The sequence below is a fragment of the Clinocottus analis genome, unplaced genomic scaffold (genome assembly GCF_023055335.1).
Source record: "Clinocottus analis isolate CAN_PGR_092001 unplaced genomic scaffold, fCliAna1.0.p SCAF_6, whole genome shotgun sequence".
NCBI classification, from domain to species: Eukaryota; Metazoa; Chordata; class Actinopteri; order Perciformes; family Cottidae; genus Clinocottus; species Clinocottus analis.
Genome location: NW_027176218.1, coordinates 16,903,524 through 16,917,572, shown reverse-complemented (window position 1 = coordinate 16,917,572; position 14,049 = coordinate 16,903,524). Strand labels below are relative to the sequence as shown.

Sequence of the window (14,049 nt, the reverse complement as noted above, 5' to 3'; positions counted from 1 at the left end):
CAAGGAACCAAAACCAGACATTTCTCAGTAAAAGTAGCATCACAATGGGTTTAAATGGCTGCGATAAAGTTGTAGGTCAAGCAGCAATGTACCATTGCAAAAAAACCAAGATCCTCATATTGTATTTAATCTTTTATTTTCTTTCAAGGTACACTTTATAAGACTAAAGTGCGTAGATTCTCAAACGTTTGAGGGGATGAGAGGACTGAAAAACCTGGATACACATTCAGATCTTACAGATGATGAAGTTTTGTGCTCTTGTTTTCTATTTGAATATTGAGGAGGGGATGAATTAAGAGGGGTGAGACTCTGGGTGAGCACCAGCATTGAGCACAGGGAAACAACCACGCGGATGAACACCGAGCGTCCAGCGCGGTGACTGGTCGCCGTCACGCTGAAGAACCGAGTCGAAGGGTTAGACGGGAAAAACATCTGCTCTCAGAAAATAAAACATGATCTACCTCCTGCGCTTCTTAGTTGACAGTCGGGGAACAAATTTGTGCTACTTTTTTTTTCTAACAGATCATGCTGCTCATTCTCTATAAATTACTTTAAATAATAAAATTAATTACAGCATTAAAAAGACATTTACATTTCTCACACCAGCTTGCTTTAATCTGTGATTGTTCTGCGTTTGCATTAAGTAGAAAACCTGATGGTCCCGGTTCCCCTCCCGTCCACATGAATGTCCTGTAGACCGACAGGACATTCATTTACCTTCATCCTCCTCAGGTTTGCACATGAATGATTATCATCCATCAGTTATGCCAAATACAATGCACGTGATTGCAGCGTAGTTTTAATACATGCAGCACTGTCCAGGCCGTAGATTTGGGCACATATAGTTAGGCCAGAAAGATTAGTGACATCATTATGTTGTTTCTACGAAGCTTTACGTGTCATGGAGAGTTCTACTCAAACAGCAGAAACAGCGTAATGTCTTCTGAGGCTCTGCGGGGAACTTTCTCAAGTCTCACTTTTCTGGATTAAAATATAAAACCTCCACGATCGATTCCTTCTATGGACAGCTGCCTTTTATGTGTAAAACTGGTTTGAATAGCAAACTAGTTCCTTTGCTTCATAAAAAAAAAATAAGGTGAGGAAAGGTGCAACCAGTTGCAAAGCAGATCCGCCGACGTGCATCCAGAGTTGGATTAGTATTCGACAGACGAGGAAGTTTCTCTGAGGGGCGAGCGAGGGAGATGAGACCATCGTTATCTAACCACATGATTATTTTTCACAGTTTTGGAACCATCTTCTCAAGCAAAGAACGGGAAACATACTGTAAATACTTTATATCATATTTAGATGTTTTCTATGTTATCAAAACAAAGTTTAGAATTGATTTCTGTACATAAAAACACAAATGTTCCTTTTTTTTTCAAGACTCCCTCCACCCCCACCACTCACATTTATACTGTACAGGTACGCGGAGTTGCGTTACAGCACCAAGTTTGGAAGTTTGGACCGTCCTTTTGCGTTGATTCACATCCTGCACAGGGCTCCGTGGTCGTCCACTCGCTCGAGAGGAGCTGGCTCAGAAGAAAAGTTTGAGCTCTCCTTAGTGGTGCTCGTTTGAGGGAAGCTGATCAGTCCTGAGGCCCCTCTGCTCTAGTGTTGATCGCACCAGACATGTCCTTTAGTAATCCAGCACAGCTCTAGCAGTAAAACAGAAGTTCCTTGTGTGGGTTCATGAGGAAAAACCGGGAGGAAACAGGAGATTGGCAAGGAAAGGCAGCTTATCCAGCAGCAGATTTTTCATTTTTTTCGCTCCCAATTGTTTTGTAAGGTTCAGGGACAGCATAGAGAGCGTGCATTTGAGTTGTGTGCGGGCAGTACACGTCTGCACATCCTGTCTTATCTCGAGCGATCCAACAGCAGGTTTTGGCTCGTCGAAAACGCACCCTTATGAGCTATCGCTACTCGCTTCTTGCGTGTTGTTGTTGTCCATCGTGTTGGCGTTGCCCCCGTTTGTCTGCGGGCATCTGGGCACCTCTCCCGTCACCGCCACTCGAATCACTTTCAGCCAGCGCTGCTTGAGCTCCTCGGTATCAGCGGCAAAGTTGTGGATGGACTTGGACTGCGAGAGGCGGAAGCAGGCGGGGGGGTCTGTGGGCCGAGCGCTGTCGTCCACAGAGTAGCCCAGCAGGGGGATGGTACACTGGGCCTTGACGTCCTGAGGAGAACAAGCAGGGATGAAGAGAGTGTCATCAGTGTGCGTACGGTTTAAATGTGCGCGGGGAAATACAATTTTCCCTTCATGTTCTTGGGGTTTCACCTGCGGAGCGCCGTAGAGATAGAGCACCAGGCACTCCTTCTCGGGGATGACGCACCACACCTTCTGCCAGGGCTTGGTCTTCTCGCAGTACTGCAGGAAGCCGCACATGATGCTGCTGTCCGTGAACTGAGCCGCCTCGATCTGCACACGGGGGACGACGGCACGTTAGCGCAAAAACCGCAAAGCAACTCGCGTCCGAAATCGGAGTGAGCGAGACGCCGGGATGTCTACGTCAATTATCTGCCCGTTTGAGCAAACGGGCATGTGTTAATGGATGCGTCAGCGTCTCCTTCTCACCTCCAGGATGCCCTTCTTCTTGCCCTCGGCTCTTGTTTCTCCAGACAGGATGGACAAGCAGTCTCTGCAGACTTTGTTCACCTTGTTGCCGTCATATTCCAGCGCGACCTTGTTGTCTGAACATTTCCAGCACACCACCTGCATGAGAGAGGGCGAGAAGAATCTTTTAGTGTGACTACTTTTCGTTAAATGGAAGCATCATTTAGTATCGTTTGGCTATTCAACAGTGACCATGACTCGGCTTAATTACTATTTAAATGTATTGTCTATGTCATCTCGTTGCGCTACAATTATACTATTTTAGAATGACTGAAAGCCCACATCCCATTATTCAAACCACTTATTCCATTTAGTGTCGTGAAGGCAGGGTTCATCCTGGGCAGGCTGCCAGTTTATCACAGAGCGCACGCAGAGACGAACCATTCGCGCACACACCTGCAGGGAATTTAGAGCCTACCAATTAACCTAAACTGCATGTGGGAGGAAGCTGGCTGCCACTGGGAAAACGTGCAAACCACGCAGAAGGACCGCCTGTCACCTCACAGCAAGAGGGGCCCGGGTTCGACCCCCCCCTATCCGGGGCCCCTCTTGCAGTGAGGTGACAGTGTTACCCGCTGCACGTGTGTCAGAGAGCCCACATAGTAACGCTACATCCCTCGGGTGTTTGACAGGGACACCTGTGGGAACTGTAAAAGGTTATGTGAAACACTCAGGGGTGGGTCTTTCATTCAAAAGGTGACTCGTCTTGCTAACGCTTGAGTTCTTCGTGTGGACGCTCTCTCGTCCAGCTCCCGCACGCGCATCGCGCACGACACCGCAGCGTCACGATTACGTACGTAGCCGCAGGCTCGGCAGTGGTGCCTCCGCCGTGTCAGCGCATTGAAAGGCTCCTTGCATTTCATGCACATTGTCACTTCATTGTCGCGGATCCAGCGAGGGGCCCGCTTCCCCAGCTCTGCATTCTGCATCAAAACATTAAAAACATCCTCAGTCAGGCGCAACAGGCCGGTGGGCCGTTTGACCGCGCATACTGCTCCGACGCAGCACTCACCGACACTTCCTCCACGTCTTTCAACGCGTTCTTGAATGACTCGTTCTTCTGCTGGAAGATCTCAATGGTCTTCCTGAAAGCCTGGAGGACGGAAGCAATGTCAGACTCGTGCGTCCCACCAAACATATATAATCAAATGAGAAAATGTAAGTATTTGGATTGTACTGTATGCACCTTAATCCAGTCGGCCTTGTCCTGCTCCGAGCTGAGGAAGATAAATAAAGCAATAAGCATTCAAACGTATTTATGGAGGTAAAGCTAGAACTTGATGTGATAGTCTTCCTGTTATAACACAAAGTCATACCAACATAGCAGTTAGCTGTGGTCAAAGGGTATTTACAGTTATACAGGATTTAAATATGGAGTTTGGGTGTGCTTATAAGTGGTCACCCATTTATATGTATATTTATACTCTATAGGGTCCAGATTACATACAATTACACACTTCAATGTGGGAGGGGCTGGGATGTTTTTACACCTTACAGAGTTTGCAAAAAGGCCCTTTTTAGATGACCTCCTCTCGTGTTATTTCTAATGACTACATGAACTGGACCTGGCCTGTAGCTCCAGCATCCTCTCCTTCCCGGACACTTGGAAGGTGTGAGGGTAGTCCTCGTTGGTCGTTTCCAGGACCTTCATGGCGTCGATGCCGATCCGCGTCCTCACCGTGTACTTCGGCCCTCCCAGACTGAATTTGGGCACGCAGTACAGCAGCATGTTGTTGAACTGCCGAGAAAAAGAAAGAAAAAGTTGTTTTTTACCCAGCACGGATCAGCGCTATTCTAGTTTAGGTTGCTGCCGTTGTTTCGTTCCGCAGGGGGCAGTGCTCAACACTGCGGGCAACCTGAATTACACAGATGGGAGACGTTGAGCCTGAAGCTAATAAGAAACGGCCCGGACGTAATCACATCATCTGGCAATCTCGGTAATTGAGAGATTTGTTTATGTGCCCCTGATGTGTCCTTACACAGAGGTGTTCCTGGCTGGAAATGATTCACTTGTTTCAATTGACTTGTGCAGGCAACGTCTCGCCCCAGCACGTTTCCCTCATTAGATAAGAAGACGCTTCTACGCCCGACAGCTTCTCTCACCAGGAAGAGGTAGCGCTCCATGGCGGAGGTGTTCCTGGCCGCCAGCTTCAGGATGTGGCCCTCCTTGATGAACTCGTTGGAGGGGTTGACAATGTCTTCCTCCTCCCCCAGCATCTCATATATCTCCATCAGCTTCTTCAGATTCTCCTAAACGAGGACGAGGCATTTCTGTGAGTTGGACGTTGACGCGCCTGAGCTATCCTGTCGTAGAAGTCTAAAAGCAAAAGGGGTTACAACGTCTGGACTTACTGATTTCCGAATGGCGCTGTTGGAGTGAGTAGCTGCTGTGGCGATAATTTCTAATGATTCTGGTGGCAAAAAAAGAAGAAGATGTGTTACCTCAACATGGTGAGGTGGAATAGGACTCCCCGGAGTGGGATTTTAAAGTATCGAGACTTACTCTCTGAATTTTGTCGGTCAGGGTCGTCCTGAGGCAGCTTCTTCAGATAGTCTTTAAGCAGCATCTCATAGCGAGGGACTCTCTGCACGGGCTCCAACATGTGGTGCTGGAGCGTCAGGCAGCCACAGACCTCTTGACTCTGCACAGGAATAACCCACATACCAGAATCACCGCCAATGCCAACCAGCCATGTTGCAGTTTACATCCATGTCTGTCCAAAATGTCCTAATTAGCATGTGAAGTTATCTTTAAAAAAAAAAAAAGAGAGAGAGAGAGAGAGCGTGTGCTCTTTTGCCGAACTCGTTTGTCGAAAAGAAAATCAAAGAACTGGAATTCGGTGTGCAGTACCTGTATCTCCTGGATGATGGCTTTGAATTGAGGCGACCGATCGGTCCACTGTTTCAGCAGCTCCATGGCCTTGTCGAAATTCTTCACGTACTCTGCGTACATCTTGAGGAAGGGTGTGAGTTTCTGCAGGATGTCTCCGATGCGAGGTGTGGACTTCCTGCGGGCGAAGGAGAGAAGTGAAGTGAAGGAGGTAAATAATACAACGTTGGACATAATGTTCTGTTTTCTTCTTCTTCTGTATCAATCACATGCTTACGTGCGCATGTGTTCGCAGCAGTGTTTCAATACGAATCAGCAATGTGCAGGCGGCGACGGCCTGATAGCTCACCATTCTCCCATGCGTTTCTCCAGATCCGGGAGCAGAAACTGGCTGTGAAAGGCGTTGATGGAGCTGATGTTGGAGAAGATGTTCTTCACTACGTCCACAGGGAACGTCCCTTTATTCGCCTCCTCCATGAGTTTGGCACAGAACTCCTGACAGGAGACACAAAGCAGAAGTGCGAGAAGTTAACTCGGTTTCCCCACTGCGTGAAAAAGCAGAAGTGAACCGTCGCTTTCACTGAGTTCCTCACCTGGTCCAGCAGGTTAAGTCGCGTCACGTAGGCCTTCTCTGTGTGCAACAGCTCACTGGCGATCTTAAACAGCTTCTGTTCGTTTGTCTCCTGAAAACAGACGCTACATGAATTGGAGTCTTTACACATGTGTGGAAATCTAAAAATAAAATCGGGCCATAGAGGAATTAGTGAGGTATGAAAGGAAGTCAGATCATTCTGTTGCGCTAGAGAGTTTGCAGTCCGTATGATGAATGTTTCAGTCAAGCACTTTTCTAATGAGTAATTGGTCTTTAAGGAAAATTGGGCCTAATAAGTTTTTCAACTCAGCGACTGTAGTGACAGTGAGCTGGATGAGAATAATACGCAAGACAAAATGTCTGTAGCGCATTCTTTTGTTTGAGCTCGGCGTTCATTCCCAAGTTCCTGTTTGGTTCAGGTCACTGGTCTCACCTCCACGGTGCTTTTTCTGAATTTCAGTTTAAAAAAATGCTCACTTAAAATCATGCATTCATGGTAGGATTCAGGCTCAACGCCTCAGGAACTCGTCTGCTGTCTGCTGGACGCATTGGACCTTGTTTCCCTGTTGCTGCACACGGCAGCATGAAGCACGAGTGTGCGTCTCCTTGACACTGAGCTGATGTCGGGCTGCGGTGCAGCAGGAGATCTCAGAACAGGAATTGAAATTATGGAAGAAGGGAAATGACACCAAATCAAACAAGGACACGGTCACGTCGAGCAGAGCTTAGTGCGAGACGGCAGTTGGCGGAACAAACAATGACTGTCGCCTCAAAACATCTCCCACACACGCTGAAGGGATCGAATGTGTGTAACAGCCTCACAATGAGCATGGCAGCAGAATACCTCCCACTATATTTAACCACGAGGAAGCAGTATCCTCCTCGCAAAGCATCGGACAGCAATACAACACATTTCAACACAATTCACTTGTCAATACATCCAGTGCTGCTAACTCTGAGAAATGGTTCACAGTTGTTTATATATATATATATATATATATATATATATATATATATATATATATATATATATATATATATATATAAACAACTGTATATATATATATATATATATATATATATATATATATATATATATATATATATATATAAAACATATAAGCGTTTGCGATGCATAGTCACAGATGAAACCAGCGGTTCTCTAAGGCGAACGTTGTGTAATTGGGGCCCCTCCTCATGTTTCAGGTGTCTATGAGTTCTATGAGTGAAACTTGTCCGACTGCTTCGTTTCAGCAACTGATCACGGCCAAGCAAGTTTTCAGTTTTCCACATCAAAGGCAAATATTAGAAAAATTTAAAAAAAAAGAAGCAGAACATTGTGTTTTCTTCTTCCGGACCGCACATTTGTATTGGTACTTTTGCTGAAGTAAAGATTCAGAGTACTTGTTCCACCAATGCAACCTGGCAGAAGTATCTAATAACCAACACAAAGAGACACTATACTGGATGGTAATTCATTACACCTCCAAGCAGCACACAGAAATGATCAGAAATCCAACAATTGGAACAAAGCTACTCGAACAGAGAACATGTATTCGCTCAGAGTATCAACTTGTCAAAGGTGGTTTGAGGGGGGGGGGGGGGTTGGGCACTCAGCTGCTCAAGCGTCGGACATGTGCTTGGCTTTCGTAGAAAATAACCCCTCTGAGACACACACACACACACACACACTCCCTCGTAACTCTACCCGTACAACGTTGGCATGACCAAGACTTGAATAGTTCAGAAGATGTAATTGTGCTGAGAGCCCAGAGCATGAATAAATGCTAACTGTTTGTCTTTCAGAGACGGCAGAGTCAGAGCAACGAGGCAGCTGTAAATAAACAACACAAAGGATGTAAAGACACACATCACTTGGGTGCGAGGGAAACGACGTAAAGTTACCTTCTGGTCTGTGCTCCCTTCTCCGTTCCCATGCTCACTTTCTATTTTAGTCCCGCTGTCCTCCTTCTCAGCGTGGCTTCCCGTAGCAGTCCCGTCTGTTAGTGGAGGTGAATGATCACCAGTCTCTTCTGTCCCGCAACCCGTATCCCCGTTAACCAACGCATCCGTCTCCCCCCTCACGCCGTCATTGTTCCTCGCCGCAAGGTCATCCACCTGGTCCTGCTCCATCTGAGCTAGCGTCCCGTTAGTCGCCGGTTTGCGGGCATCCTGCGGCGAGGTGGGTACGGAGGAGCTCTTCTCCCGAGTGCCGGCTGTCTCCGTCTGTCTCTGGTGGGCGCGGTGAGCCGGGCTGCTGTTGGACGACTTGCTGATCTGTTTGAGCGGCGAGCTGTCTCTCTTGTTCTCTGTGCCGCTGGGGGGAACAGAGGGAAAGGAGGAAGTTGGTCAAGAGCGCACGGACAAAAAAAAAATATGTACTTGAGTGACAAGAACGTTTGAGAAAAGTAGAGAAGAAGTAGAAGAACGATTGCAGGAGTCGTTTAGGAGCTGCTCAAGCCTGCTTGGGGAGTGTGGACATGACGGTAAGCAGATAGCTTTCGCACTTGAGTGTGAAAGTTAAAAATAAAACTGTGGAGATGCACAAACTTCCTTCTGTGTTATGAGGCGATAGAGCTGGTGTACTGCAGAGGAAGTGTGTTTGTGTGTGTGTGTGTGTGTGTGCAGGGCAAAGACAGAATGGAGGTACAGTAATGAGGAGGACAGGAGTACAACACTACTCCCCAGAGGTGGAGGCTGTCCTACTTCCAAGGAGAAGCCACATGATACACCGCACTGTAACGTCTCTGCCGTTCTCTGCGTCGACCACAATGAAATGAGACTGTTTGCGCGAGACAGTTTGAACGGAAGCTAGATTAACGCAAAAACAGACACACACACACACACACACACGTGCATGTACAATGTCACCATTCAGCTGCTCTCCATCCGGTCAGTCCAGCTGTTTCCCTGTAAATTACCCTCCAGACCGACAGCAGCTACTGTATCCTGCTGCTCCTCTCGTAAAACTGGTCAAGAGTCAGATCGAGGCAAAGCTGACAGCACTTACTATTTCTAGAATTAAAGAAGCAAGATGTACTTTATGCGTTATCGAACCTTTATAAAAGCATCAATGCTCCCTCAGCTCACTGTTGTGCTTATCACTGTCCAGTAGAAACAGGAAGTATGTATAAATAAAGGGAACAACAACCGGCTGATGAAACACTGCACAGTTTAATCCCTTCTTGGCTGTCGGGCCACCTGATTGTGTTTGATTGTAAAACAAACCCCCCGATTAGCTTCTACGGCTGCGGTTTAATACTGTTTTCAGCGAAAAACACACACATTGCAGCCTGTGGGTGCAGCGCCACTCTGCATATAAATAGCGCAGTAAGCGCTCCAGTCCACGACAGAGTTTTAAAATAGGCTGAACTCGACTAGAATTAAGAGCAGCTTCACTTGTGGCAGTCCTTCAAGGCAGCCAAGTGCCATGTGAACCAGATTAGTATATTAGTAGGCTAATTCTGTTCTCGGAAGCTGGGGGCCTTTCTCTCCTTTCTGTCCCGAGGCCACTAGAGGGCTAATCCCCAGAGCCCCGCAGAGTCTGAATGAAAGGGTTACACGATTTCTCTTGATTAACCTCACGTGGACCCTGGTCAATGTGATGAAAGGTGTGGGCGAAGCCTGGGGGTTGAGTTTGATTCGGTCACTCTGTTCTCAGGGATCCAGGCCAGTTCAGAGTGTAAACATGAGGCTACTAGAGGCTGAAGATACCGAGTGCAATTTTAGTGGGCATGCTTCCGTGCGGGTCAAATATTTTTCGGGCTCTACTGTATGAGCAGCTGAGACAAGGGCACCATTGTTGTGCCGCTCGCTGCTTTCAATGGGCCTCTCGCGCGCGGACAAGGCTGCAGCTACTACCAAAACGTACAACACATGAAAAGGGGGTAGACACTGGAAAGCCTTAGAGATGCTTATTCCTGCTTTCTAATGAATAATTTATCTGCTATTAGATTGTGTAAAAGCACAGCCAGCAGAACACTTAAATCAACATTTAACTATGTGGCAGCAAGATCAAAGCACGGGCATTAAAGTTGAGACAGTTGGAGGGATCCTACCTCGTTCTCCTGGGCTTCATCTCGCCACACTGAGTCCTGTCCCACAACTGAATGAGGAGCTGTGTTTCCCCTGGCCTGTACAAATCTCCTTTCATCCCCTTTGCTAACGCTTGGCTAATCTCTGCTTGTTTTCTGTCTGCGGCTCTCGTCTGCGCCGCTATCAGTGAGGCAGACTGAAGACTTAAAACGAGGGACTTCTGCTTTTCATCCCTGAAATAACCGGCATAGGAAACATGAGGAAAGACACCGTTTTCCGTCACGGTGATTACGACAGCCTGAGTGAGGTTGTGTTGTTACAAAAGCTATGAAGCGGCGTGGATAGAGTTATTCCACCGGAACCGATTCGTAATGGTGAGAAGAACAAAAAAGTCCCAGGCTCTGTGACATGTCTTGAATCAACCACTGGCCCCAAATTACATTACAGATTGAGTGAAATAGCCAATTCCTTACACAAATCATACAGTCCCACACTCACTTCCACTCTCTCTCTTTTTTATTGCGACATCTACCTTCTTGATGGTTCCTCTCCCTGAAGGGAAAGCACACACACCAACAGAGAGGAAAGAGCCCCTACCTGTTCTCCTCAAAGCGGTTGATGAGGTCCGAGACTTTGGAGTGTTTCTCGCCGAGTTTGTCTTGGTTCATAGCTCCTCTCCCTCCTCCTCTCCCTCTTCCTCTCCCTCCTCCTTCTCCTCTTCCTCCTCCCCCTCCTTCCTCCATGCCTGGTTTTAGTGGTGTTTTCTGGATGTGGCCCAGCGGGGACTTGACATCCGTCACCGGGCTCTGGAGATGGAGCGGCTTTGGAGGCACTGCGGAGAAGACAGAGGGAAACTTTGAACACTAGAGACTATCTCGGATGCTGATCGATGCTGGTGACTGCCCTTTATTTCGCTCATGAGGGAATATGTCTCTGCAATGTCAGTTTAGACCTAAAGGGGGCGGTATAAGCTATCCCAACTGTTACCCCCCCCACACACACACACACACACACACACACACACAGGCACTGAGCTGTGTTTAACACCCTAAGAGTGAAAAACAAGTGACCCAGCTCAGCATAGAATACCTGAGCAGTTTTACTAGATTTAAATTCCATTCATTTCATGCTCACCTGATTTACGGCAGCAGAAAGAGTAGAGCTGTGGCTCTCGTCTAGTCTGTGAATGATTTACTCAACTCAAATACAGAAAAGACTCAAGGTTCACCGATCCCACGCCAATTTACATAATATCTAATCCTGTTCTCACTGTTTCCCTGGAGTCATATACTGTAAGTGCTCTGGCACGGCTATATTAACTGTCTCGCAGCAGGAGAAAGGTCACCGAAGACGCAACAAGCAGCGGCCACATATCAAAAGACTCAAAGGCCGATACAATAGTGTCCGCTGGCCCTCCCACTCGGCGGTGCTTTGGTCGTATCGGTGTGCACCTTTTGGTTTGGAAAGCAGCCGGGGCCTGCAGGAGGAGCTTCTTCCATTGACCCCTCCGCCGCTCCTGTCACTCGTCCCGCCGTTCGCTCGTCTCAGACACGCCTGCACACTGGGCGGGTTCCTGTGCTCGCACGCCGGGGCACTGCCGAGAGCTGAAGGACACACGGAGGGAGGGAGAGACAAGCGCATCCATTACAACAGGAACCTCTCTTCATCTTCTGTTCGCTGTCCGCGAAAATGAGATGGACGACGCAGAATATGACAGGCTCTCGATGAGGCAGGAACAATATTGCTATTGTTGACAACAGGTGACAGGAAATGAGAGGAGGTGAATGAAGTACAGGTCGCCTGTCGGATCCAAACCAGAACCACCTACACGCCGAACATTTTAACCGCAGAACACTGTCAGAAATGACACGATACAAATCTAAAGCAACAGTGCGTTGTTTGATGCACGGGCACCACTGATGTATCGTCTCTCAGGCAATAGTGAGACACAGCTGTATCCTTTCTTTATTGCAGACTTATGAACTATGAACATGTTCTTCTTTCTGTCAGTTCTTCCTTTTGCAAATCACTGTATGTTCTTCGCACTTCATCTAATAGATACCAATAGTGCAGACGTATGAAAAAGCAGGGTTTTGTAATACTGGACCTGCAGTTGTTAAAGAAATGTCGCAAACACTCATGGGAGGAATTCTTTGTCAGTGTGTGAGACACACTTAGTTTGTTTTCGTTTGGTTCAGTTATTATCGTATCCCTTCATACTGCAGGGCACGCTGTACATATCCATGTCGGCAAACATGCTTATGACAAACAGCTGCAGTCTAAATATTAAAGAGTGGCAGCCAGTTCAGTTGATTATCCTGCTAATAATCCAGTTGATGATCAGCTCCGGCGGGGTTTTTACCCAACCAGCTGGCCACAGATGGTACAGCCTCAGTGTTTAGATCGAGCAGACATATTTAATGGCACCACAGACGCAGACTGGCAGTGTTTACATCAGCCAGAATACACCTCTCTCTCTCTGACCGCACAGCACACACGCAAGCACGAACACATGCAATGAAACGTGTGCACTTCGGCACATCTCCATATATGGTACGACATTGCTAGGAAACAGTCGGGCCTCTCATTATTTTTACAAGTTTTAAGTCCATTAGTCTCCATTTGGTGGTCACTTAAACATGTGTGTGTTTGATTTCACAGGTGGCACTGATGGATGGGTAGGATGCAGAAATCGATGCAGCTTTGCTTAGCTTGGTTAACAGGTATAGATAAACAGTGTGTGGTGGTGGAGCTTAAAGGATGCAGACTTACATTTGTGCAAAAAACTGAACTACTATTTGTATTTGTATCTTCTCTGTTTTCTATGTCCACAGTGCACAGACTGAAAAAGTCCCTTTCCTCTGTGTTGCACTGATGCCGCTATGGAAAGAGACTATTTCCATCCCGGTAATATAAATCATTAATAAGACGTCTAAATTCCTTGATAGACACGGGTTCATGTCCCAAAATAGATGAAACTAAAAGCATTTGAACACAGGAAAATAAGATGACTTAGAAAATGATCTTCCACTCTTCTCGACAAACACAACAAGATTATATGAGCTGAAACGATTAGTCAATCAATCAACTCTTCCATTCACAGAAAATGTGTCTAAAACTATTTGATTAGTTAAGTAACGGCTAATTACCGAGGCCCAGCCTCTCGTGCTGCTTTTCTTTGTCTTGTGTGAGAATGCTAATCGTTTTGGGGTTTTGAAATATTGAATGACTATTTAATGATTGAAGAAAGAGTGCTTTTCAAAATGTATTGATAATTAAATAATTTAGTTTTTTTTACATTTCATAAGCAAAATGATTCGTCAGTTATTTAAGAAAATAAACGGTAGATTAATTGAAAATAAAAACAATTGTTAGTACCAGCCCTGAAGTGTAAGAGCAACAGTGGAAAACAGATGTACTATATATGTTCCCTTCCAGATGCAGTGTGTTTCACTGATATTTTGCTACGACTTGGCAAAGCAGCGTTTAGGGCCCCTCGTTCATTTCCTTGACAGTGATCTTTACCGGTCTTGAAAGAGAAAGAAAAAAAACAACAACCACAGAATCACATAGTCACAGTTTCTATTTTTACAGCCTGTCCGTAATTAAAGACAACCGCTCGAGCAACGGTCTGACTAGAAACGCTCACATGCTGTGTTCGGGAGCGCAGAATCTCTAAACATGGCCTTAAAATTACCAATCAATTCTGAAGTCGGCCTCAGGAATTTCTCTTGATTCTGTGCTTGGCTTTCCCCTGTGGCCACATTAAGATATTGTAATAAAATATCCAGCAAGCCGTCGTGCACCTTGTTATACATATATAGCTTTTTAAAAAAAAAAAAACTCCGCCTGCAGATTATGCTCGGCATACGACATTCATCCTGAACGATGGCAGGGGGTCCTCTCTCCACAGCCTGGCTCCGTCTGCTGGGGTTGTTATGACCTCTGTCAAACACCAGTCCCTCGGCTTTAAATCAC

General features: G+C 46.6%; 1 protein-coding gene across 3 annotated transcripts in view; it reads right to left on the bottom strand.

The window, feature by feature from the left end:
• Positions 1-147: 147 nt before the first annotated feature.
• The window catches only part of fgd4a (FYVE, RhoGEF and PH domain containing 4a), a 45,026-nt gene continuing 31,124 nt past the window's right edge, over positions 148-14,049 (bottom strand). For 2 of the 3 annotated variants that reach the window (XM_068603289.1, XM_068603288.1), the window contains exons 3-18: positions 11,523-11,675; positions 10,669-10,903; positions 7,942-8,353; positions 6,038-6,127; positions 5,794-5,939; positions 5,466-5,622; positions 5,118-5,256; positions 4,967-5,025; positions 4,718-4,864; positions 4,180-4,352; positions 3,801-3,831; positions 3,627-3,707; positions 3,412-3,537; positions 2,576-2,713; positions 2,279-2,419; positions 148-2,176 (exon numbers count right to left, since the gene is read on the bottom strand). In XM_068603289.1, coding sequence (XP_068459390.1) covers positions 1,907-2,176; positions 2,279-2,419; positions 2,576-2,713; positions 3,412-3,537; positions 3,627-3,707; positions 3,801-3,831; positions 4,180-4,352; positions 4,718-4,864; positions 4,967-5,025; positions 5,118-5,256; positions 5,466-5,622; positions 5,794-5,939; positions 6,038-6,127; positions 7,942-8,353; positions 10,669-10,903; positions 11,523-11,675 — 2,498 coding nt within the window. In that variant the 3' untranslated portion in view covers positions 148-1,906. Of the gene's footprint in view, positions 2,177-2,278; positions 2,420-2,575; positions 2,714-3,411; positions 3,538-3,626; positions 3,708-3,800; positions 3,832-4,179; positions 4,353-4,717; positions 4,865-4,966; positions 5,026-5,117; positions 5,257-5,465; positions 5,623-5,793; positions 5,940-6,037; positions 6,128-7,941; positions 8,354-10,094; positions 10,167-10,668; positions 10,904-11,522; positions 11,676-14,049 lie in introns of those variants that run through there. The other variant, XM_068603290.1, reaches the window with a different exon arrangement.